The 27,679-nt window shown below is 46.1% G+C and overlaps 1 protein-coding gene across 1 annotated transcript in view; it reads left to right on the forward strand.

Moving 5' to 3' along the window:
• The window catches only part of T265_04624 (hypothetical protein), a gene marked incomplete at both ends in the record, with an annotated part of 44,145 nt that overhangs the window by 6,527 nt on the left and 9,939 nt on the right, over nucleotides 1-27,679 (forward strand). The window contains 5 exons of the mRNA XM_009169406.1: nucleotides 2,201-2,330; nucleotides 4,333-4,466; nucleotides 8,612-8,714; nucleotides 10,271-10,417; nucleotides 13,524-13,676. Coding sequence (XP_009167670.1) covers nucleotides 2,201-2,330; nucleotides 4,333-4,466; nucleotides 8,612-8,714; nucleotides 10,271-10,417; nucleotides 13,524-13,676 — 667 coding nt within the window. The remainder of the gene's footprint in view (nucleotides 1-2,200; nucleotides 2,331-4,332; nucleotides 4,467-8,611; nucleotides 8,715-10,270; nucleotides 10,418-13,523; nucleotides 13,677-27,679) is intronic.

Genomic DNA, 27,679 nt, shown 5'->3' on the forward strand with positions numbered 1-27,679 from the left:
TTTCTGCATGGACAGTCATGGCCGACATCTACGGTTATCAAGGTTACTATGACTGGTTACGTAGGGAGGGGGGTCGGAACTGAGAAGGCAGTTGATATGCGACTGCTTGTTATCTCTGTCACGTCCCTATACTTTCGATTACCTTACCTTTCTTACCGCACGCTCTCATGTCCTTCTAACCTTATTAAACCAAATCCAGCTACATGGTCTTACAAGGCACGTGACAGTGATGACTTAGGCATATGCTTGTATCCGTGTATTTGATGATCGTGTGAGGAGATTTTGGGATTTTCAGTCGAGTTCTCCTCCCGTAGGTGGTGTTAATCTTTGCTAAAAGTCCGGAAGCAATGTACAGCTGTTTCATCCTCATTAGCAGTGCTCATCTCACGAGACTCCGGAGAGTCTCGACCTCTCGGCCAGTAGTTGGAACACTTAACCGTTCGGCCACGGGCGTCTGATCAGCACTGTGGTCAACTCGCATTTAAACAGGATACAGCGCCACACATCCTTCAATCACTGAATCCACATCGCGTAGTCACATGTCGGGGGGCGAGATGGTCCAATTGGTTAGAGCGCGAATTTACTGACCGGAAGGTCTGTGGTTCGAACCCGACCTCTGCACCTCCTCGACTTCCCCTGTCTAGGCTTGGGCAACCTGGCAGTATCCCAGCCCTCGTGGCCCCTTCTGGTGGCATAACAGCTAGGCACCGAGAGGTTGCTTCAGCTGAACGCTCTTTCTTCTCTCAGTCACATGTTGACTGTCTGCTGGAGTGCCAACTTTTCAGATAGGACTTATTTTTTCTCTAAGCTATTTAAATGCGTATTCGTCTAACTCTGATGAGAAACTAATTCGCGCTCGGTAAGGTGGCGTAATCTCCCCCTGGGCAATAAAGTCCTTCTGAAAAGGCGAACCAGAACGACAACCCGTCCCTTTCAGACATCCGATCGTGCAGTTGGCAAAATGGCCCGGTTTCAAACTTGAAAATCTATCCCCGTGAAACGTATAGAAACAATAGTTGTCCAGCTGTGTGTTACGGTTCGACCACACGGCGAGCACAGAATAAGATATGCGGACTGTGACAATATTCCATCCCCAGCTATGTTACTTGATCCAGACTCCTAGCACGGCGAATAGTAAGAAGACGAAAAACCTCGGACACGACTTTAATTATCTAAACAACACGCGATCAACAGGCGAATCCCGGAAAAATGGCAATGCATATATGTATATTCATAGTTTGACCTTGAAAAATGCCGGAAGTTCGTTAACACACACATAAAGATACGGAGTTTTTTGGGGGGGGATATTGATATCCCCAACACCGGGACAACCTTTTGGCGCATGGCTGTCGTGCAGTTCGAAGACAGTACGGAAGGTTTTCAAGATCTAGAAAGGGGCGATCGAAATGCGAAGGTTAGGTCCGAACCATAGAACTTCCCATCCGTAGTTTCACACCTTAATCGCCAGGCTATCTCGAGCTGTCACCAGACGTACACATAATAAATGCTCTGGAAACATGAGAAGATGTTGATGCGCATGGAACTGAGTCATTGGAACCTGACGTATGGCTTCGCTAGGAAAAAACCGCAGTTTTTTCTGAAGGCGGTGTTTGTGAGGAGGTGAGGTTTATTATCCATCCATCAGTGGGAAAGCGGTTCCCTTGAGGTGATTGTTTTTGTCTGGGCTCAGAGTGTTAGTAATGAGGTGATTAGAAACGGGTATTTGGTTGTTTGTGAGTGAGGTTTATTATCCATCCATCAGTGGGAAAGCGGTTCCCTTGAGGTGATTGTTTTTGTCTGGGCTCAGAGTGTTAGTAAGTAAGTGATTAGAAACGGGTATTTGGTTGTGCTGCAGGCAACTCAATCCGGGAAAACATCCAGCATCATCGACTGCGATGGCTCGGTCATGTGCTACGCATGCCGAAACACCGTCTACCGAGACGAGTGTTGTTCTCCGTGCCTCCTTCAGGATGGCGCAAACCGCAAGGTGGAATGCGTTCAGCTGTAGCACCCTTCCGGTGCCTAACTGCCATGCCACCCGAAGGAAGCACGGGGGCTAGGATACTGCCAGGTTGCCCAAGCGAACCTTATTGTTGTACGCCAGTGAAGCATCAGTGCCAGCACTGGTGTGCTGTCTTTGATGATGATTTTGTCTGGGTGCCTTGCAAATGGTGGTCTTACTTACTTTTTTCAACTACAGAGAGTTCAGCTTGTACGCAAACGTCCGGCCGTGCAAATCAATCGAGGGCTACAAAACTGCGTACGATAACGTCGATCTGGTGACAATCCGTGAGAACACAGAAGGCGAGTATTCCGGGATTGAGCATGTGGTAAGTGGGTCGTATGCCTTACGGAAAAGCATTTATGAACTGACTGGAGATTGGCGCCATTTTCAACTCATTTTCCTAGTTACTGGGTGTTTTGATTGTTTCCAAAACAACCAGAGTTTTCTGAAGCACTTGGGTGAATAGTTGGTTTGAGAATATACACTCGTTTGCAAACTAATTTGGTTTTTCGAGAGACTCACCTGGAACCCAGCTGGATCTCTCGTTTGTGATGTTTCCAGGCAACCGAATGTGCTACAGCAGGCCGCCTCATGTTTCAGTCAGTACGATATTCGAGATATCGCAATACATGTATATTCGTAGTGCACTACTCATAAGGTTACTGAAAATTCGTCGACAACCCACGACCGGTTTCGCCCTTTTTGGGGCTCATCAGGTAAGAAACACCAGGTTGGAAGCATCGTAAACGAGAGATTCAGCAGGGTTTCATGTGGGTCTCTCGCAAAACCAAATTGGTATGCAACTTTATGAGTAGTGCATTACAAATAGTTGGTTTGAGCTTCGATTCTGGATGGTGGCCACAGCATTCGTGGGCATCACTAAAAAGTAAGCTTTGCTCTAGAGCATGGTCGACGAAATCTGGTTAATAGAAGGGGTCCGTTGAACCGGCCGAATCATTATTTTTGTGGTTTCGGGGATTTTGCATTGAAAATGGAAAAGTAGACGGTCTGTTGATCAAGAACTAGTTGGCCTGAAGGCTGGAGGAACGGAAGGCTTTCTTAGTAGGTGATGTTTCTTGGGACGAGGAAGCAAGTTGAAGAGGTATAGCTGACAGAAATTAGTCGTAGCCTTATCTACCTAGTTGTACAACTTACCGATTTATACTTGGACTAGTCTACTGGGAATGCTCACTGTCAGTGTGATGCTCGTTCCGACTTCTACTTTAGCCAAAGCACCTGCGTAATCATCATCGCCAACATGACATCAGTGTTCAACACCGATGCTTCACTGCCGTACAACCATGATTTATTTGAAAGCCTTATTGTAAAGAAAAGAGTAAAGGTGGACGGGGAAGAGACTTAGTGCTAGCTTAACACAATCATTCCGAGGTGCCTACAACTCCGCACATTCACTCAGGCAATCTGGATAGAAACTGACAACAAGAACGCCACTGACATCGGTTGGCCGCCATATATTGTAGTGTCTCCAACCAGGCACAGTGAGGATCACGCGGTCCCGATCCTGGAAGGCGAGTAGCACCGACAGCACCCAAATGTTTCGTGATTTCTTTTGCACCCCTCTTCCAGGACAAGGGTTAGCCATCTCTCTGCTTACGCCACTCTGAATTGGGCATGGAAAACAGTACTCTCTTCGGCAAACTATGGTTAGGGATACGCAACTCATGTCCCGATCAACGCATCTTCTGAAGCTGGACATATTCTTTTGATAAAGTCACCGTTGCACCACCGAAAACTCGCTTTCTAATTGCCTAGTTACGGATTCTCCGACATCAAACTACACGAGCTATGGTCCTGAGACAACGATTGTCGAACACCTCAAGGCAACCGTCAAGAACTGGAACATCTGGTGGGCATTAATGCTCGTTCAAGTCTTTCGTGTACTCGTAGTATTCACCACAGATCAGGTTGGGATATGGATACCATCTATTTTCAAGTTCACATCATTTTCTTTTGAACCTATGTAAAAATTTTGGAGTTGTTGTTTTGATGAGTCCACATCAGTGGAGCTCTTATTGGTGCCCATCAGCAGTTCACACCCTTGACCTTGCCGGGGTTCGAACTCCAGACATATGACATCCAACACACGCACACAGCCGAATTATAACGTCTTAACAGATTAGCATGTTCACGCTTAAGTAATAGGACGGGTTGGCCCGCTCACAGCTATCCATTTTCTCCCGTTGGCTTCTCCCGCGCCCACCTAGCGTTCATAGCTATAGTCTTGGTTTGACAACCATAACAGAAGCGTAGTTGAACAAGAGGCCTGCTAATTCACCTCAGGATTTTCTGCTCTTCCCTCTATCTAGGTTGTCGACGGCGTTGTACAAAGCATCAAGTTGATCACCGAACAGGCCAGTCGACGTGTGGCCAGCTTCGCTTTCCACTACGCGAAGCAGAACGGACGGCATACAGTCACAGCAGTACACAAGGCGAACATCATGTGAGTCAGTGTACGCATGCGGTAAATAGCTATTGCCCCCTGTAACCAATTTTGAAACAATTTGCGTTTTTCTCAAGCTTATCGGTTCCCCCTACTTGTTACGCTTGTATCTATCCTGCACATAGGACCATAAGCACCCTCTCGTGAACGGACCGAATGCAGGGTACATCTTATTCCCGAAACTTACTGCTACTGGTTGGGGCCTATGCAGTGGCGATTGTTGCCGTGGCTTTCCGGATAGCAACGTGCGATCCGATCAGGCAATAGTAGGACGGAAGCCGCGTTGTGGTCACACACCAACGTGCGATGGTGTCTGTCGCGTTGTAATCCCTCTTGACTAGACGACTTCGGTGGTTTGTCAAATACACATTACTAGGGTGCTGGAAAAAAGGAACTGCTAAAGCTCAGCAAAAGATTACCGAGGTCCGGTGGTTGATTTATTCGATTCTACACCGTACTGGTGAGGCCGAGGGAGCCACAGGTGAGCCTGGCTTCGCAAAGGCTGTGAGTAGTTTGGGTACCTCCATGTCATACCCGAAAGTTTAACTATCAGTATGTTCATCAAAGGCCAATACCATGACGCCTAAAAAAAACTCGTTCGACTGTAGCACCCTTTCGGTGCCTAGCTGCCATGCCACCAGAAGGAAACACGAGCGCTGCGGTACTGCCGGTTTGCCAAAGCCTAGACAGGGGAAGTGGGCAGGCAGAGGTCGGGTTCGGACAACAGACCTTCCGTCAATAGCTGCGCGCTCTTATCACTTGAGCCATCTCTCCCATGGCGCCTAGGGTACTCGGGACTGGGCGGAGCTGTTTGCTCCCGAGCGTGAGGGCACCCACCGACCTCGCAAAATCAAAGGTCTAGCTGTGAACAGGTCACTTGTGGTGAATAAGCAGCCGCGAACAAACGGTGGCTGAACTATCAGGACGTACTTGGTTCTGGCCTGGTCACAGGGTTCCCCGCAAAAAGCCAATGTTAAGCGAAGACCTTCGGAATAAGGGGAACATCACCTTTCTCTTGGGCTTATCACGTGACCGATATCCATCGCTTCGGTGATGTGATATTTCATGAAGCTGTCACTGGATTTTCTTTAACAGTGGGCATGAATTGCTCGTCAAGTTTCATTTGGATCGTGACTGGATGTGGCTTTAGGATTTTCAATTTAAGTTACCTTTGGTACCCCAACCAGACATTCTTGTTCGGCTTAGGCAACCAGGAGGTATATTCGCTGTTCGCCCACCGGCCCTCCCCATCCATCGAACGATGCAATGGAATCAACCGTTCCGGAATTTCAACAGCTTCAGCTCCGGTAATGGCTGGAATAAAAGTAGTCTTGAATTCAGATGCCGGACTAGCTTGGGTGACAGGAGATGAGTACCAATTCCTTCGCCTTGGTAAACTCTAGATCTGTCGGCGAAATGATATTTGGACTTCGTGTCAGAAGAGCTTGATAAACAGTCGGTAGTTTTTGTTTGGGCAACGTTTCGCCTTTGACACAAAAGCTTCATCAGGCCATGTGAGGAGGTCACTAAATTGGCCAGGTTATAAGGCAGACGGGGAACCAATCAGTAAGTCAGTCTTCTTCAGATTTGGACTTGGTAAATGGCCTATCTCGAACGCTCACTGACGCCCTTATGGGCGGATGGGGCACTTCAAGGCAACCACCTTGCAATCCAAGTGTTTCACGGACTGTAATAACGGTGTTTCCCTTAGTTTAGTTCTCGGTTGGCATTCGGCCAATACTGGGTTATGATTGGCTGTTGGTCCATGCTTTCGACCAATCATATCCCGGCTTGATGCCGGACCGACAAGCGTCCCGAACTTTTGGTCAATCTTGTGTGGGATATGCTCTTCGGCGGCGCCTAACTACGAGCGGTAAACCGGGATTCCACCTAGCGCGGACTGAGTCACCGCCTAGTTCGTTTCCATAAATTCAAGCAGTCATGAGGATCCCCTGAAGCCCGAACAGACGAATGTGGAGTCTCATGTGGCTGAGACAGTCTAGGTGACACTAAGTTTTGGTACTCATCTGTAGCCATCTCTCAAGTTGATTGCAAATATCAAGTCGAATATGCGGCGGAAGTTCCATCTGCCTTTCTGGGGTTTCCATGGGTACTGTGCTATGTTTTCCTAAAGACGGGACAGTCTCCACTTTAAAGGTACTTGAAATCCCCAGTAAAATCAATCGGAAGGATACTTTAAGAGTACTGGAGGTCAGCTCGATTAACGGTGCATCGTTTGTCAACCGATTCCTTCAACAGTGAATATCAACACGCTTATGCTGTTTATGGACTGTTAAAGCATCCTTACAGCCGCGAAACTTCGTCGTTGTTTCCTTGCCCATTCGCCATATTTTCTCGAATTGCTTCTCAACAGATACCTGTGGTGCCAGTGTAGTAACGGTATTTTGCTCAGCTTAGTTCTCAGTCTGAGCCCATATCCCGGCTTGATGCCGGACCGACAAGCGTCCCGAACTTTTGGTCAATCTTGTGTGGGATATGCTCTTCGGCGGCGCCTAACTACGAGCGGTAAACCGGGATTCCGCCTAGCACGGACTGAGTCACCGCCTAGTTCGTTTCCATAAATTCAAGCAGTCATGAGGATCCCCTGAAGCCCGAACAGACGAATGTGGAGTCTCATATGGCTGAGACAGTCTAGGTGACACTAAGTTTTGGTACTCATCTGTAGCCATCTCTCAAGTTGATTGCAAATATCAAGTCGAATATGCGGCGGAAGTTCCATCTGCCTTTCTGGGGTTTCCATGGGTACTGTGCTATGTTTTCCTAAAGACGGGACAGTCTCCACTTTAAAGGTACTTGAAATCCCCAGTAAAATCAATCGGAAGGATACTTTAAGAGTACTGGAGGTCAGCTCGATTAACGGTGCATCGTTTGTCAACCGATTCCTTCAACAGTGAATATCAACACGCTTATGCTGTTTATGGACTGTTAAAGCATCCTTACAGCCGCGAAACTTCGTCGTTGTTTCCTTGCCCATTCGCCATATTTTCTCGAATTGCTTCTCAACAGATACCTGTGGTGCCAGTGTAGTAACGGTATTTTGCTCAGCTTAGTTCTCAGTCTGAGCCTCCGAAGCTAGCGTTCACGTAAAAACAACCACCAAAGGTGTACAAAATATATTAACGCCCAAAACGGAGTCAGGAACACTTGTACAGCGCTACATATATATAGCGCAGGCGGCAATAACTTTCTTGAAATTCTGGCGCGTTCTGGATGCGCCATTGGCAACCGGCATTCGGCCAATACTAGGTCATGATTGGCTCTTGCGTCCAGACTTTCGACCAATCAAACTTCGGCTTTATGCCGGACCGGCAAGCGTCCCGAATTTTCAGCCAATCTTGCATGGGATTCGGCCGTAGAGCACCTGAGTGCGAGCGGTCAAGAGGGATCCGTGTGGAGTTCCGCCTGACAGCTAGGTACCAATGTCCCGGATTCATATTGGGTGATAAAGGATCCGAACGGACGCACATCTTTGACTGCATTTGCAGGCGAGTGTCCTTTGGCCCGTCGTGGGTCATCCGGGCTAAAGTTACCGCGAGAAAGCGCATCAACACACGAGAGACAATGGAAAATGACGTGTTCTATATGTTTAAACTCGATTCTTATGAGAACATGATAAAAAGTGAAGCGATTATATCGATTGGGACAAATCAAGCAGAGCATTCGATAAACCTTTGGAATAGTCACCATCAAGTTCGGTTCCAATGGAAGAAAGTGTATATATGTCCAAAAGGTGACTCAACTGCTTCGGCCCCGTCTGTTAAACGACACAGATTTTTTCGCGACTGCCTACATACCTCTACTAAACCGTTTTTAATTTACGGAACATATTTTGCACACTTTAGCATATTCCATGACGCGCATCTTACCCTGAGGTTCTCCCGGCTTGTTTAGCTGCCGTTGCCGAAAAAGGTTTCTCCAGCCAACCGTTTGACTGGTGTAATCATGGACTAAAACTCCTCGACAGCCTACTGTCAGTTCCCATCAATCTTACTACCTATTCAGAGGCGATCCATGTGCCCTGAACACCACTGTGAGAGAGAGAGAGAGCGATTCGTTTGACTCACATTCTAACACTTTTTATTTTGAAACTAAGTGTTCTGCCACACACTTATGGTCTCTTCTAGGAAAATGTCCGACGGCCTGTTCCTCCGGGTTTGTCGTGAAGAGGCGGCGAAACACAAGGAGGTCAACTTCCGTGAAATGTTCCTTGACACAGTCTGTCTAAATGTAAGTCCAGATCAGTTTGGCTTCACCATGCAACCAACCATTGCTCTCATTTTCTTCAGCTTACCTATTTTCGGTTCTCTAGATCAGTTCTAAGTGTTCGTGAGCGGAGGCATAAATCGTCCTCACTGGTTGTTTTGAAAACGATTATCTACCTGGCTCTGCATTCTTTTGACCGTTTTTCATGCTCTTCTGAATATTGGAACAGGGCTGACGACAATTGGGTGTAGCTTTCTTGCGTTCGCGTTACATCAAACTGGTTGTAGCCGTGGAAGTGCAGAACTCCACTCCGTCCCTTTCACGAAGAGACGGATGCTCCATAACCAAACAGAAGACAGTATCTTGTTTCCGGATTGGCTAATCAACCCCTCTTTCCGTGCGGGAGGTCGATACTCTAGCCGGCGTTGTTACGATGCCCTACCGCGATGTCTGATTGAGCTGGCTACAGTAATTCGAGGTAATAGTCTGGAATGTAACTCGTGGTTGCAACCGACTTTAATTGAGTTAAGACAACCCGCGAGTACTCGTTGCAGCAATTCCACAAATTCCATAATAAATTCCGCTTTCCAACAGACGCGAAGCGGTTTTACGGAAAGCATGTTACTCGTATGCCTCATTAGTAGTATCCACCATCAGGAGTGCAGACAAACACTGGCTGTCATGCACAGGTCCTCGCACTCCACAAAGACACCAACAACCATTTCAGCAGAGGCTCCCAGTAAGGTGGTTTGTTTTCACAGTACTTAACGTCTGTAATTTTCGGTACAACGGTACTGTCAGTTTTGATAACCTGGGCTACTAGTAGAGAGTATGGTTACATTGTACATCACCTGTGCTGTAGCGAACATCTGCAATTTGTGTCCTCGAGATCTCTGTTGTGCCGCCTCCCCTGTGCTAGACTACCCTTTCTCGGGCCACGTTCATTGCATGCATCAGTGTCTCGTGCGGTTGAGGCAAACAGGCACGCCATAAATCACGAATTCTTTCTTCAGTTGCTTTCCTTCCACGGGGCTATTATCTGGCCGTCCGTCGCTTGATGCTAACTAGTTGTATGTTACTCAAGGTGAGGTTTAAAAGCTACGGAACCCACACTTAGTCGAACAGGCCTAAGCACACCGAAACATTCGTTTTAAAATTATTTTTTTGCTGACGGGACACACCTGAATCTCTCGTTTACGGTGCTTGTCTAATGAACCCCAAGAAGGGCGAAATCGATAGCGGGCTGTCGACGAGTCGATGTCAACAGCGTGACGAGTTGCGTGCCATGTCGGAGAATACCATAAACGAAACATTCAGTTGGGTCTCCGGTAAAAACCAAACTCTTTTGCAAATGATTACTTTCCGTCACTTACTTACCAATCGGTGCTCAAGCGGAATATGGGGTCGACGGAAACTCGGGGACCCACGAGTCCCAAGGACGTCGAAATCGGTAGCGGGCCGTCGAAGGGTTTCCATTAGCCTTCTGAGTAGCGCGCTAGGTTAAACAAACCTCACCCTTGTGTCAAGTTTAAGCCTAAATCTGGTCACAACGAGTAATCCTTTTTGGTTAATCTCATCAGATGGTCCAAGATCCGACCCAGTTTGATGTCCTTGTCATGCCGAACCTCTACGGTGACATCCTCAGCGACTTGGCTGCAGGCCTAATTGGCGGTCTCGGGGTCACTCCCAGTGGCAACATTGGTGAATCCGGTGCCATTTTCGAGTCGGTGAGTTCTCCTTATAAAATATCCCATAACCCACATTCAAAATGCTCTTGTATTGCGATTTCTTCTACAACAAGGGGTCCTCAATTTTGTGAATTTGATGGTTTTTCTGTTGGGAACTGCGGGGGTTTTCCGCAGACCACCCAACAATCAAACGGTGAACCCCTGTGAGAACCTTTATCCTCATCGAAATCGTTAACAGTGTCAGACGTCACAGTACATGTTATGTACTGCGGAACATGCAGAAGTCCATCACTCCATCCCGCTTTTGTTTTTGCGCAAGACTCATTACTAGTGATGTTGCGGAATATGGGTGATTCGAGAACACTGCTCGGTCGTTGATTACCGAGCTCGTTAGCTAGATTGCAAACGTTTGGTCGTCCATAGGAGGGATATCTCCAGTTCTTGATTCGGTGGGTATTTATTTCTCTTCTGTTTCCATTTTTGTTAAGTAAATCTCTTCTGATTGGTTGGTTATGGAATGGCCTGCAAGCAGCCTGATTAGTAGGTTTATAATTTGATTATCTACACAACCCCGTTGCATCTGATTGGTTGGTTGAGTGCTTCTATCTCAGCAGCTCACTAGCCCTCTCCTGATTAGCGTACTCCTTTGGGGCGTTGAGTTCTGGGTTTTCTACTCTCTGATTGGTTGGCCGAACACCCTTCCATTTCCAATAGTTTTCGCTGCAATTGGCCCATTGGTTGTCTTCCTGTTCGGGTCCGGAATCCAACCATAGGGTGGATTTCTTCATTTGTAGGTGGCTGTCAAACTGGGTCAATGTGGATGTGTCTATTGATCGTTTTCTCTGTGGAACGCTGTGGCCATCCCCGTCTTCTCCTTGTCTGGGCGATTATCTGAACTTTGCTCCAGTTGAACTGATTTCCTGTCTTTCTGAGTTGGCGTCTGCTGGGAAAGTTGTAATTGCATCTTCTGGCAGCCAATTTTTTCCAGTTGTCGTTGAATTCATTCTCCCCTTTAGTTCCAAAAGACTTGCCTCTACGGATTTAATGTTATTCTACGTTTTCGTCTCAACAATCGACGAAAGGCAAACAGTTCCGCAGAGGTGATATCAGTAAAAACACCATACCGTTATCTCATAAATGGTATAAATGTTTTGACTTGTATTCAACCTGTAAATCTCAGTTTATTTAGTTCAATCTAGCGGTTTTGATAAGCTTAAGATCTTAGATGAAATGACCAGCTGCCGTTGCTCATGCTTGAGTGCTATGATGGATGGTTTTGTTAGTAGTATACGGAATTCAGATTGACGTAGAAAAATGGAGTGCACAACTATTCCCTTCAGAGCGTTTCTCAGGGGGTAGGTTTCTTACAAAGAGGGAATGCTGTTTCCCAATTTTGAAACATATCTTCTGGGTGGCCTTCCAGATCAAGTAAATCCCGTTTGTGTATCTGGGATGGGGGCATGGGGAAGCCATAAAATTCATAGAGCAGAATGGTTTATGCGAAACTTATTTCATCGATTCAGTACTACGGGGCCCAAGATACTTTTCACTATCCAGGTAATCAGGGATAATACTGGAAATCTACTCAGCGACCCAGATAGTATTTTTGGAAAATAGTTTACATGATCACCGGATTTTGTATATTTGTCTCCTTGGATCCCCTTAACTCGCGCCGTGCTGTTCAGATTGCACCTGTGTTTACGAAGGACTGCTGGCCTGAAAATTCGTTGGACTACCAACAGCTCTATTCATATATGAGTACTACGGAAGATACTTTTCACTATCCAGGTAATCAGGGATAATACTGGAAATCTACTCAGCGACCCAGATAGTATTTTTGGAAAATAGTTTACATGATCACCGGATTTTGTATATTTGTCTCCTCGGGTCCCCTTAACTCGCGCCGTGCTGTTCAGATTGCACCTGTGTTTACGAAGGACTGCTGGCCTGAAAATTCGTTGGACTACCAATAGCTCTATTCAGATATGCTGTTGTAGCTTCATCTTCTTTCTTAGCTGGATTCGGAGACAAAAACTGGTTCCAAACACATTGGGTCAATCCATCTTTATAGCTTTATTCAAAAAAGGCATCCGAAACGACTATACATGGAGGCATAAACCTGCCGTAACATGACTGCTGACTTCAATTGTTTTGTGACGCCTCAATTCAGCACGTGAGATTAGACAGATCAGACAGTATTTTGCCTGGGTGGGGCATTCACCGGGCACCCGTTCTGATTGGGCTAGGTGCTTGATCACCGCTACATATGCCATTTCTGTCGAATTCCAAGGAGCGTTTGGCTCTAAATGTGCTTCACCAGAAAGGAATGCACCGTTTGTAGCAATTTTCTTTGCTGTCTGTTCGCATAAGAGTTTTCAGTAAACTGTCCTAAAGCTTTCCCACAATCAATTGGGTTTGTCTTGACTGTTCCCCCATAACCGATCCGTCTCCTGTTATCATCGACGTGGAAGGACCCCCCCCCGCAAGCGGGTCGTGACTGTTGATATGGGAACCACATCTGACTGGTGGGATGGGACTACGTTATCTTTCTCTCGTTATTGTTCTCTTATTTCTTTGCCATCCGTTTGTGATTTCCGCTTGTTTCGATATGTGTTTTGCATCCTGAGGTTGCATTTTTGCCTCAAAAATTTCAGTGTCCATAATTGTCTGAAACTTCTGACTGAGAAGTACCAGTCTGTTGACTGGATTGTTTTACGAGTGATCCACGGTATCCTTTAACAGGGTGTGCTCAAGATTTATGAGCTTGTGTAATTCTTTGCATCAGCAGCGATTTTACGGAAGCCGAGGATCGTCTCTCAAGGGCACTCGTAAGGTGGCAGTTTACATCATCCGAAAACTTCAGAGGTCTTCAACCGACGAACCGTCAGCTGCTTCTCAGCGCGTGGAGGGTCTAGGAGAATACTTAACAATGAATAAGAACAGCTAAAGTAGCCAACAAAAGCTTTTCCAAGTAAAGTGGTTGGGATATGTGGCACATGTCCACGGATGCCTTAAATGCTGTCAACTTTTTGCCTACTCATGAGTAGTTGCAAAATTTTCCAATTCGTGCGCTGACAATTTACACAAGCCGCTAACCACTTTGGTTCCCATCATTTTCTGTCATATCTCCTCGCTCACCGTACAGGTTCATGGTACCGCTCCAGACATCGCAGGTCTGGATAAGGCCAATCCGACCGCGTTGCTGTTTTCCGCTGTGATGATGCTACGTTACATGGGTTTGAACGAACACGCCAACGTAATTGAGAAAGCGGCTTTTGCAGCGATCCGCGAAGGCAGGGTAAGTCGGTGGTCGGGCAGTTTACTGCGTGATGTCACCGTCATAATCATATTGATCAGTTCAGCCTAGTGCTTATATCATTTTCTGAATGCTAGTCTCTGGTTCCCATTAACTTGATCGAAGACGTACGATGACGAATAATGGTCAATAAATTTAGTGATAACCCAGCCGTGGTGCCCACCTAACTTTCAGCCTCCTTATAGCTGCGATACAAACTCCACTTCCGATGGTTTTGAAACCTTAACTAGCTCCTTTTTGCGACCAGTCAAATAGGACTCTTCACAGTTTTCTTAAGTTTAGAACCCATAAACCAAGTAAAACGAATATTAACCTACTTCTGGTTCTAGGGCCGCACACTGTGTTTTGGACCGATTTTCCAACCTCTGTTTGGTCGTCTGTGATCATGTTGGCAGCGTCAACTTCGACATCCGTAGGATTCTGTGTATCTTGGCGAGATGGATCAAGTGGTTAGAGCGCAAATTTACTGACCGGAAGGTCCGTGGTTCAAACCCGGTCTCTGCACCTCCTCGACTTCCCCTGTCTAGGCTTGGGCAACCTGGCAGTATCCCAGCCCTCGTACAACCTTCGGGTGTGTGGCAGCCGGGCACCAAAAGGGCGCTACGGCTTAACGATCTTGGCGAGCTACAATCGTGCGCCAATTAAGTAGGTGTTAACGGGATACCCAGTTGAATCTTCTGGATATTCTTCGAGTTAATTTACCACCCAAAAGCCGTTTTATATTTTAGTTGACACGATATTCGAGCTGGCGCAAACTCATTGGGCTGAAGGTCGGTAGTTCGGACCTAACCCCGGCAGCTCAACTGTTCCTGCTTAGATATGGGTAACTTGGCAGTATCTCAGCCCTCGTACTTCCTTCGGATGACATACATGACAGTATATTTTTGGTCTGTTTTCTTGGTCTAACGCACCTCTTTGTACGGTTTCAGAAACTCCTTCCACCACCTTCAACCTTATGTTTTACTTGAACACCAAATTACACGCTGATGTTGTAATGCGCTCATCTGCAAATGACTTCGGTGCTGATGGGATACGAGCAATTCACTTGAGTTTCCAGTTAACACCCAAGTGCAGGCGTCGTCATTTTTGTCTAAATCGATTTCTCCACGAAAATTTCTCTATAGCAATCACCCGAAATGGTACCTATTCTCCTCGGTTTATTTTGATAATACCTCCCCCCTACTTATGCTTCAGCATCATCTGTCCGTTTCGAAAAGTATACTCTAACAATCAACCGCGCTCGAATTTGACCGCCGTTCCTGTTGGTGGACACCACAAGTGAACTTCACACTTGAGATTTCTTAGGCCGAACCGATGATATCCAGATTGGTGTTAACTTTTGTTGCTGACCTCACAGGCCTGAGGGTTCTGCGGCATGGTACCTTAGCCTCAGCCAGACCTCGATTGTTGCACTGCACGCATGCGTTCCGATCCGTTTGCTTTTCAAGGCTCATAAGAGTTGTGTTAGGTGACTAGGTGTCGTCTATCGATTTGTTTCCGATGAGTCATTTTGAGTCGGATGGCCGAGTGACTCGCATTCAGCTTGGCTGTAGGGCTACATCGTACCCTACTTACGAGGTTAGTCGGTACGGTACGGTTTTGATCACATTGATTCCCCTTGAGGTGGACTTTCGAGTCCTACAGAACAATAAACAGCTGTTCGTATGCGACCTCAACGGGAAACGATTGTCCCTTCTGTTGTTTGATTCTATTTTGTTTTTTTCTCTTGTCCACAGGCCTTGACCGCTGATCTTGGTGGTAACGCCACTTGTTCACAATACACCAAGGAGATCTGTAAACAAATCGAGGCGTTGTCTAAATCAAAGTGAAGGAGGAAAGCGATCTCTCTATCTCTCTCGTGTAGGTGCTCGTGGCATTTCGATCCTACCCTCAGGACTTACCCGCCGGAAATAACTGCTATCGATTACCGTCCATCCGCTCTCCTACATTTTCAGTCTTGTGTTTAGTGTTCCTCCTTCCCGGTCTTTCACTCCTTATTTCGCATTTCCCCCTCTCGCTCCATGTATTTGTACGGTAGCGACGAGTCCGCTCGTAGGAATGAGTCATTCTTATAGTAGCTAAAAGTTGTACTTATCCGTCTGTTCTGCTTGTCAATCCAGGGTTCTGGTTTTGGGGGCTTCCTACTTGCGAGTAAGAAGATTGCCTGTGATCCAAGGCGAAATATCACTACGAGGAAGACCCCCCTTTCGGGTCAGACCGAATGTAGCTGTTCTCCAAGGAGCGAGATGGTCCAAGTGGTAAGAGCGCGAATTTACTGACCGGAAGGTCCGTGGTTCGAATCCGACTCCTGCCACTCGACTTCGCCTGTCTAGGCTTGGGCAACCTGGCAATGTCCCAGTCATCGTGCAACTTTCGGGTGGCATGGCAGCTAGGCATCAGAAGGGTGCTACAGCTGAACGAACGAGCTGTTATACAAGAACACAACTGGATCAGAAATCAATTATTGCCTACGCTTGTTAGTCCCTCTTTTCAGTGTGCAGGTTTCCCAATGCCAGCACCAGGAGCATCGCCTGTCGTATGTTTGAGAACTGGTCTTCCGATTCAATTTCTCTCAGCTTTGAAGGACGAATTCAACATATCAGAAGTTTCGAATTTCTAGTGACCCGAGGGCTTGGAGATACGAGGAGAAATCCGTCGCAACAAGCTCGTCATAATTGGGTTGGACAGTTCGTTCTGATGGGAATGCGTGGGAGCAAACATAGCGTTCATAACTATCAGTCACAAGCCGCCTCAAACCGGGAGATTGCGCTGATTCTCGCTAACCAAACCGGGGCAGAAATGTGACGACGATTTCAAACAGAAATGTATCATTGGGATCATGCTTCTCGGCTTTTCGACGTGGACCCACCTCGCTTGGGGAATGAAATTTCAAATATGCTCACCTTCTGCATACTAAAGATAATTTGGTCAGCGAAAAGATTTGAAAGTCACCAGCTGAAGAACCGGTGAACATCGAATCAGGTGAATTGGACTGCTTGACTGATGGTTTATGGCATCAACGAGTGATCCACTACTGGCCATCTGGTACGGGGGGCTCTGTTGCTCATGTGAAATTCGCTGGTTCGAATCGGGCTGTGGACTGCACACTGTTGATGATTGCCAACAAAAAAGAAATTGCACAGACTGGCCTCATTTGCTCGATTCCAACTGAAAGATTGCATGGGCCTATTCAGTTTCGTGACACCCCATTCTGCAGGTTGCTATCAACACATTCAGAATGAACACGCGAAAAAGATCAAGTGACTACTCACAAGGTTGCTGAAAATCCATCGACAACCCACGACCGGTTTTGCCCTTCTTGGGGCTCATCAGGTAGGTGCAGTCCCCGAGTTTCTGTCAACCTTATGATCTACTTGAACCCAAATTGCACTGTTTTCGAGAAATACACTCAACCATAAACGAGAGATTCAGTTGAGTCTCTCGTGAAAACCAAATTGATTCGCCAATGCGTGTATTTCTCGAAGATCAACTGACGTTTGATCGAACATAGGAAGATGTGAGCGTAGTGTTTATGAACACGAGAACTGAAGGGGGCGTGAGTCAATTAATAAGCAAATCGGAACTGAGAATACGGTGGGAGAGGGAGGGAAACCATGGTAACATCATTTCCTGTCGGGTGCGTGCGTGTTATTTCCGGCGGTAGCCAGCCTTGTCTGGTGGAGGGTTCTGGAATACATCCAGTTAAGATCCAGGATCCCAGATGTTCCTGGCCAAAATGTATCGAATTGTTCAGAAATCTGGCCGATCTTCGTCGACCGGTGACCCCGTAATTTTCTAGGTTAGTTGTGCGTTTTTGGCATCCACGTGATGAATACAAATCAGAACAGAATGCCTAGCGGATTACGCTTATCAATACTATTCTGCTTTTCAACACGGTGACCACGAACACCTATTCGGGTAAGTGTTCATAAGTGCTGAACTTCCTCTACCATACAATGGTTACCGCCGACGTAACCGGTGCTCTCGTTTCGTATTAGCATTTCGGACGTCCTCAATTTTCCGGGGACGTTTGCTTCACTTGCGGTGGCCTTGAAACAACAGCTGATGAAAACATGTTTAAAGATTTGGGCGATTTAGGAAGCATTGATAGATCCCGCATCAAACGAGCTTTTGACTAGTGGAAACAAAGTTCTCCAGGTGTACGCATTCGACGTGAGGTATTTGGTCCCCTGACAGACTAAGAGGGGGGAATGCGCTGTATTCTTTTGCTTCAGTCAAAAGTCTACGCATCGACGTGAGGTATTTGGTCCCCTGATGGACTAAGAGGGGCGAATGCGCTGTATTCTTTTGCTTCAGTCAAAAACCTTACAAGTGAAGTCCATCGAGGCTCTGTACATACTCTCACGATTCGTGGTTAAGTCTCAGTATCGGAATGTCAGCAAATACTGAGACCGCTCGTTGTTTGGCCTTCGAACAAAAACCATACTCTATCTAATGGACAGTTCCAATGGTTGGCGAATACACACTCATCTGCAAACTAATTTGGTTCATTCGAGAGACTCACCTGGAATCCAGCCAGCNACTCATAAGGTTGCTGAAAATCCATCGACAGCCCACGACCGGTTTCGCCCTACTTGGGGCTCATCAGGTAGGCGCAGTCCCCGGGTTTCCGTCAACCTTATGTTCTACTTGAAACCAAATTGCACGAAATTGGCGAATATACACTCATCTGCAAACTAATTTCGTTCATTCGAGAGACTCACCTGGAACCCAACTGAATCTCTCGTTTATGATGTTCTCAGGCAACTGAATGTGCTGCACCAAGTTCCAATGGTTGTTACGGCGTAACTGGCCGACGCGTTCTGTCCATCTAAGCCAGGTAAGACCTCTGGCTATCGGGTGAAAGTACCATTCGATGAAGGGACGAAGCCGTATTTATCACATTGGAAAGATGAACAATTGTGTAGTTATTCTGACTGGATGCATACATGTGTATCCATACCTACTTAGTTCAATATCACATTGTGTGAACTGAAGTGACTATCTTTTCTCAACGCCTGTCAGTAGTACGAACTTCAGCAAAACTCATCTACCGGTGTGATTGCTGGACCTGGCCATCGGTACGAATACGTGTTTTACTTCCAAGCACATTCAGGACTGTTTATGTAATGGCGGCCAATCAAATGAAGAAATCCATGTGATAAACCCCCATCCCCAAACTAATTGTCCCAGCCAGCTTGGACGAACACAGGGGAACGAAATCCGTGAACGACCCCAAGAGGAATTTTCCATTAAGGTATCCTAGACTGAAGAAGCAGGGACGAAAAAATCCGGGTTCATCATAAAGACGAACCCCCCCTAACCGATGTTTCGTAAAGCTTAGTCATCCCACTAATCAACCAACAGGGACATCAGACTGAACACCCAGCACTGATCACGTCACTAGTCATAAGGAATCTCACGGATTGGTTCCCTGACTGCCTTAAAACCCAATCAACCTACTTACTTACTCACTTGGCCTGACGAACCTTTTGTGTCAAAAGCGAAACGTTGCCCAGCGATAAATCCACCGATTGTTTACCAAACCCCTCTGAAACAACTCTGAGCTCTTCATTTCTTGGTCATTACCCACATTAAAAAACTCCATAAATGGAATGTGTACCAATAGTGTGGTGCATATTGGTTCGTTCGACAGGAAAACAGGCATTTACCATATTATCTCACTACGTAACCAGTCTCAATGAGAACCTAAGTCGTACTTGGGACACACAAATGCCTTGTGACATTTTCGCACTCCGTGCACAGCACCAATCAACAGCCAAAACGGCTAATTCTTGTCTACTCGTAAGTAGTCAAGCGAATGGGTAAACATTTCCCCAGGCCTATAAGGCAAGAAACGGGGGTGGCGTGCACAGCACCACGCAACAGCCAAAACAGCTAATTTTTGTCTACTCGTAAGTAGTCAAGCGAATGGCTAAAATTTTCCACAGGCCCATAAGGCAAGGTAACGGGGGTTGGAGTATATTGCACAGGCGGGATGTGATTGGTTCTCAGCAACAATCCCTCAAACACTTCATCCTTACTGGAACTACAGGAAAATGTAGGATGGACGGTCGAATGTCGCTTTGGGTCCCACAAACACGACGCAATTTATATCAGTGTCCTTTTGACGCCGCATCAACCGTATGATGGTTTTAAGCGAACGACGAACACCGGTGAGGATGACACGTGTAGCAAATGGTTTTCTAGGACTATGCACATTCCGTCCGTATGATGATTCACCGTACTTCTTCATAAACTTGACTGGGTAGCCAGCATCTCGGAAGAAAGGTATCTTCCACAAGTTGATTTCTGGAAACGAGGATGTTTCTCACTTGTAATTTCTCTACTCCGCTAGGCAACAATCTCCTTTCCATTGTGTAGTAGTCACATCCAACTACTTAGGATTTACACTGTTCGCTTTCTAACTCCATTCAGCTGTGGGAATTTCGGAAAATCACCTAGGCTGTTAAACAGTACTTAAACGACCTTGTAAGATAGACACCGTTCAGGACATCACAGACATAAGCCTTTCGCTTGTAGTGTTTGGGGTTTGTATGACCTTGACAAGTTTCTATCACCTGAGAGCTGGTTTGGTATTTCCACACACACTTTGTCAAGTTTCTAGTCGTTTGGGCATTCAAGTCCTTCACTTTCAGTCAGGGAACGTACTTCCTTTACTAGATTCCGTGTTACTGCAAAATCTTGGTATTGGAGCAATTGGTTGTACTCTTGAATCACTTCAGAGTAGAATATACATGATCATGAGTGGAATGTCTGTCCATGTAACTGGTTATCGTCTCAACAATCCGGGATGGGATGAGATTGCCACGGGAAATCACCTGAAGGACTGCCTTGAGAACGATGGTGAGATCACAGTGAATGAAGTTCTGTCTCGAATACGGGGAGACGCGCTTAAAGAGGTAGAGTTTATCTTAAGAGCTTCTTTAACGATTCAGTAGAGTTAAATGCACCGGATGAGGCCCCTGGGGAGCAGAATTTACCAGCCAACCAACAAGGTCACCAACGTGGAGATAAATTTGCGCCCAATGCACCGAGTTTCACGCAGTAATATGACAACGCAACGTGTTCGGATACATAACGTACGTGTAACTGAAGGCTTCTAACCTCACCTACCTTTTTCCCGGAAAGGATTGACGGCAAGAGAGGTTGACATTATAACGAAGTCAAACATTGGAAAACTCCTATCAACAGCTCGCATGTGACCAAAACACTGGATGAGCGTCCCTGCATACTTTGCCAAGGGCGAATACATTCTCTCTGTAAAGTATTTATCCATTGTAGCCACGTGTTACAATATTCTTTCTGGATCTGATTCGTAAAAATGGCGATCGCGCGTCACAAGATCCGGAGTCTCAATCACAGGCGCTGACAATGTCTCCTCGAATGATGACGAAACGCCTACGAGTGAATTACCAAGCTCGGCGGGCATATCTTTAGTTCCCTGTAGACGCATTCCCGTGTAGAAGCGCCTAAGTGAGTTGACTAACGTCCCTGCTGAGTTCTTGAAATTCGGAAGTCATTCATGGCACTAACTCTACCTACCTGCAGTGCAAGATTGATCGGGATGGACCCTGGTCTATCAATAGGCATGGTCAATCAAGTGAGTGCAGCTCTAACGATAACAAAAAAGCCACAGTCATTTTACACTACGAAGAAGATGGATTTTGATCATCGACAGCACATTACTGTCAAATACCGGTGTTTTACTGTCATGCGACACAATTTATTCGAAAGTTTCGTAGTAAAAAATTATCAACAGTGAGAAAGGAACCCCGACAAGGATGAAACGGCTTTACAAAGCTTCTTAGCAGACTGGCTTCGCTTACAGGGCGAAATCCCAACTGCATAGAGAAGGACTATTCCAACAGATATGAATATCTTTGAGACGCGACTTGCTGCACTGTGAGCAATTTGCACTGGGGTTTATCCCCTCAATACAATCTCAACCGTGGAAACCTGCACACCAAGCGGACGGGTTGCCCTTAGCAACAGTGGTCGTGTGGGCTACCAGCGTGCGCACCAGTCCATCTGAGATACCTAACTACCTAGAACCGCAGGAAGTTAATTCTATTTACTAATGATGGAACGCCCGACACTATCCTCATACGGATGATAATACTGACAGCCTGGCTAATGGAGCACCGCTAGGTTATCCGCTACGAACTTGAGGGTGCGGTAACGTAATGCTGTTCGTAAACTTGCACGATGCTCTTTCGGGTTAGGTGCGACGCTCAAAATGACTGAACGATGACATATTTACCTCAGTGACGATGCTCAGTGGTGTACAGTCTCGATAAAATCAGCTGATGGCTGGCAGTCGGTCCCCACGCGTTTGCCCGCCGATTGTGTTCCATCTAAGCTGCATCGGCGTCGAGGGCTTGCGCGCAGCACTACATTCAGTTCCACGAAAACCGTCCATCGCTCTTCTACTTTGCGCGCCCGTTTAGCAGTTTCACCACCGTTGATCGGTGCGGATACCAGCCACTTCGAACTGCTTTTGTTTCTTCTGCAATAGTTCTGTGAGCTGAATAAATTCGACTGACATCGTGGGTTCCCCCCTCGCCAATTGTAGTAACGGTATTTTTCTCAGCTCAGTTCTCGGTCTGAGCCTCCCAAGATAGCGTTCACGACAAAATGGCCACCAAAGGTGCACAAGGTATATTAACGCCCAAAAACGAAGTCAGGAGCACTTGTACAGTGCTTCATATATATATATATATATATATATATATGTATATATATAGCGTAGGCTACAATAACTTTCTGGACATTCTGACGCGTCCTGGACTCACAGTTACCATAACAGTGAAAGTTCCAGTTCTGCGAACCCATTGAGTAATCTTTAGTCTTCCTTAATAGTAGATGTTAATTGAGACCACAGGACAGATGGGTTTGAGAAGGAAGGAAATCTAGGTGAGCATTTATAGAAAGTTGAATTGGATTTTTTCACCTCCTTGAACGGACGGAAACAAACAGAAGACAGATTCGCGGTGCAATCGAAACACTGACTTCTCGGAACGGTTCTCTGTCAAATGAACTTACGAGAGCTACTGCTAGAAATTACAGCCATGAGCTTCGTTAAACCCCTGTTTACTCGTTTGACTCGGATGTGCCTCCGCTTGTTAGATTTCTGGCTGTAATGCTTCATGGTTGTGATCCCTGCTTGATATCTGGCTACTATGCCTACAAGGATATCCAAACCAGTTACACGAGATGATCGTGCCATCCCTGTGCTTCATGCAGCTTGGTTGAATGCTGATCTCCGGTGCTTCAGCGCATGTGACTTGAATCCTGGCTGGGGTACACGTGTGTCATCTGCGTGGAGTGCCACAGCTGAGTGGCGTTCAAGATTTTTGAAACCGATTCGATTTCGTGGAGGTAAATGCTCCGCGAATGGCACACGGAGTTACCTGGCTGTCTGGCTTATGTATTTGGGCGTACGTTTTGCACAGGGGATGTGGTTGGCGGTATCTCGGTTTGATTGGGTCCTTACGAGGTGTCGTTGTAAGGTGTTATCAGTGCTGGTCGCATCTGACTACCATCTGATCTCGGGAACACACCATTCAGAAGAAGTGATTGACGACCCAAATGGGGCTCATATTCAATGGATTTGAGAAAAAGTTGCCTCCGTCAACCGAAACGTCGGATTACAACTTTAGTTCCAAAGTTTCCGTATAAGTATGCATCACTTGGCACTCAGTCAGTCTAACAATATCGGAGCCGAGTTTGACCCGGAATTCCTAAACCTATGTGTTCGGTGATTTCGCGTGTGTATGTGCGCTTGACGTTTACCAACTGATGCACTCTGACACCAATCAGACACCCTCTGTAATATAAGGAACCAGTGCGTACAGTTTGAACAAAAAGACTGTCCTGTGTTCACCCATTGCACATCATGTGAACACTGTTTTTGCACTGCCGATACATTCACGACACTACTCATTGGTGCGATCGTCAACGTGGTGTTGATGTACATAACTGTTGATGGCCACAACTGCGAGTGTTGTATGTGGAGGGGTGTATAATGGAACAGCTTCTACCGCAAAGCATTGGTATCGGAAGGTCATAGAGTAATCCCAACCGTGTGAAGACTGGCGGTTAGTACCGCCAATGCAGCCTAATAACCTCCAACTACCGAAGTTTGCCGATATGACATAAACAAAAAAATCGCTCAGCTCTAACACTCCTCAGGTTCCTAGCTGCCATGCAACCCGAAGGAAGCACGAGGGCTGGGACACTGCCAGGTTGCCCAAGCCTAGACAGCGGGGTCGAGAGGCACAGGTCGGGTTCGAACCACGGAACTTCCGGTCGGTAAATTCGCGCTCTAGCCACTTGAGCCATCTCGCCCCCTGACATAAACAAGCTTTCGAACAAGCAGGCAAACCATGTAAGAGATGAAGAGTTTAACTAACAAACGGGTGTAGTTGACTGGTTCGTTCGTTCGCTGTTTCTGTACATTCATAGATGAGAAAACCAAATGAGTATTTCACGATCATCGTTGCGTTAGTTGTGTGTGGGGGTATGAAGAACCGTTTCTATGCGAGAAACGATTATTCCAATATCAACAATAAAAAAAGTATGATCTAGAAAATTATGGAGTTCACTAGACCCGAATGTGTTTCCAAAAAACTTGGAGCATGTGTCAAGTCAAGTTTTCAACGACACAATGTATCAGCTGAGATCACCAGTGAATCAGCTGATTAGACCGAAAAAAACTGAAGGTATGTGCCTACTCCTAACTTGCTTTGGGATGAGTTGGCTTGATTGATCTGACGGCTAGCATTCCAATTGCTATGTGACTCCTTCAGAGAGAAGTGAGTATAAAGAAACGAAACTTAAATTGCGCTCATGACGTAAAGCTGTGAGTTTGTCTGGTTGTAACATTTCAGTGGAACTCTTAGCTTCAGCTAGTCATCACGCATAGCTGCAACGATCATGTCCAAATACCTTCGAAGTTGGGTAAGTCTTATCTCGAATGATGTATGAACACTGTAAACGTGAAATTCTTTTTTATAGAGAGCTTTTTCGGAAATAAGTTCCTCTTAACTTGTTGTCTAAATGTGGCATAATAATCCAACGTTTGATGAGAACTCGACGATACCCAATGACCGGTTCTGATCATCTCGGGGCCTATGATCAGTATGCTTCTATAAATCCGCCATCGCTAAGCCAATTTAGACGTCAGCAACATGGCACTGACAAGTGAAACTTTTCACAAACGCCCCAGGAATATAGATCATCTCAGCTCTACGAGAACCATTGCCAAACATAATTTTTCGGCTAAGAACCAGCGTTGGAACAATTGGCAACATTTTGACGGCAAAAATGTAGTGTTCTATTTTTATAGGAGACCCACATCCACAGGAGAATGGATCAAATAATTCGCACCAGACGTAATACACTACTCATTAGGTTGCTGAATATCCTACCAACTGAAACATCAGGCGGCCTGGTGCAGTACATTCAGGTGCCTAGAGACATGACAAACGAGAGATTCAGCTGGGTTCCAGGCGAGTCTCTCGCAAAATCAAACTGGTTTTCAAATGAGTGTATTTCGCTAATCCCATGCAATTTGGGTTAAAGTAGAACATAAGGTTGACGAAAACTAGGGAACTGCACCTACCTGATGAGCCCCAAGAAGGGCGAAGCCGGTCGTGGGCTGTCGAAGAACTTTCAGCAATCTTATGAGTAGTGTATTACGTCTACATCGTTCGTGCGACTGGCCACAAAAGAACCCTAGTCTAACCATGAACAAATACAGAACGGATAATAAAAAATGGCGTTCAGCAGAACCCAGAGTCCAGATACATAAACCTGAGTACGTGAATATAATTTTTAGCACCAATTTCAGGTTGTCTGTCTGTTTAAAAATCACAAAAAGGGGGCGATGGAAATATTAGCTCGCATTCTGACGCCCCGGAGTGGCCGCTGATTTCAACTCCGGACGTATGAAGTGAATTCACAGAAAACGGTACGAGAACTTGCTTATGTCCAATACGTACATGAATAGTATTCTGCGATTGTGCAACAGAATGGTTTATAATTAAACTTTCTGCGGTTACTGCATACTTAAACTGCCCCTCTTAGAAAAGCTTTACATGGTCTTCATTGAATCCGTTTGCTCCCTCTCCATTGACTCCGAGTTTCGTTTTCGTGATGTGAGTCAACCCGTCCGAGTAGGCAGTACAGCGTAGTGTTGTGATGTCTTAGCTGCTGTTGTATGTCCACTTGTTGCTACTGCCTCAAGTGAGTGAATACTGTTGTGTCACGACGATGTACAAATGTGTCTGTCGGTGTTTGTGGATTAATGTAATGCGACGTTGTGCACAAACCTTGCGACAGTCTAGATAGGAACAGAACGCGCTACAGAGTTGGCAAGCTTGTTTTCGCATAAAGCACCAGAGGACTAATACCAGTTGGCAGGAAAAAAGGTGAAATATTATTCGACACAGGTGGACAGGTACCCCATGCAATTTGGGTTAAAGTAGAACATAAGGTTGACGAAAACTAGGGAACTGCACCTACCTGATGATCCCCAAGAAGGGCGAAACCGGTCGTGGGCTGTCGAAGAACTTTCAGCAATCTTATGAGCTGAATCGCGATATCTCGAATATCATAGCGATTGAAACATGAGGCGGCCTGGTGCAGCACATTAAGTGACTTGACAAAATCATAAACGAGAGATTCAGCTGGGTTCCAGATGAATCTCTCACGAAAACAAATATGTTTGCAAATTAGTGTATTTCGCTAATTCTGACTATATCTTTTGCGAGGCCGACCTCCCTCATCATTGTTAATTTCCGAAAACAATTAAATGTCATTGAAACAAACGGATCTGTTTTCACATGGCGGACGGTTCCACCTGTAACACTGCCCCTTCCTTTGATCACTCTATGGTGCGAACCTGACCAAGTTGCACTCGTTCGAAACGGATACAATGATTTCTTGTCGGTATACATTTGAATCCACCTCTCATCATCATCTCGTCCATCTTGCGTTGCGACAATTTGACTTTTTGACGAACGTCTCCCGTCGATTATTCCTGTATTTCGAAAACTTCGGGGTTGCACGGATTTTTTGGGAAGAAACAGAGTCATGCAGATTACTGGCAACAAGGACGTCCAACGCGTGGAATGTGTGTAAGATTCGTGATGCCATAACATCGGCAGACAACTGACAGCACTTTCGCAGGCAATAGTGTTAGCCAGTACCGACGGAAATGGTCATTACCCGGGAAGTATCCAGAAAAAAATATTCTGTTGAATATTTGCCCTTACGTTGGCAGTAAAGCGAATCTTTTACAATGCCGAATGATTTCTTCTCCGTTTCGGAAGAACCCTAAACGGCGCTTTACCTAAACTAAAAATGTCGCATAAAAAACACGCATGATCCGTGGATGGTCAGCCGTGATTCTTGATAGACGTGCTTTACGTTCGCTTTGTTTGTCCTGTTGCACAAAACCGGGGGAGGGAGAGTTGATTGATAACATTTGGTTCTACCTTTTTTGCGGTCAGGCATACATCATTGAAGCCGGTTTTAGTCGCGGAGATGCTTATTTGTTCCCCACTGCATACCTTATTGGTTTTAATCCACTGCGACTCACCTATATGGTTGTACTTTCGGCCTTCCCTCGCTGCACATGAAACATATTTACGGAGCGAGAGCACAACTGAAATTTATCAAAACTCTTCACACCACTGTCACTCTGTAAGCAACTCGGAGGACGGATACTTTCACATGAACAGCGAAATTTTCGTCTGATTGGTCGTCAGTCGGGGAACCAGTCAACGTATGACCACGTGACTAAACGATAATTGGCTACTTGGTCACGCTGAGTGGGTCGTGGTCGGACGGTCAGGTGTTCAAACAGCTAGTCGTAGGGAATATACTCCCATTTGCAAACTAATTTGGTTTTTTCGAGAGACTCACCTGGAATCCAGCTAAATCTCTCGTTTATGATG

This window comes from Opisthorchis viverrini (genome assembly GCF_000715545.1).
Source record: "Opisthorchis viverrini unplaced genomic scaffold opera_v5_78, whole genome shotgun sequence".
Classification (NCBI taxonomy): Eukaryota; Metazoa; Platyhelminthes; class Trematoda; order Opisthorchiida; family Opisthorchiidae; genus Opisthorchis; species Opisthorchis viverrini.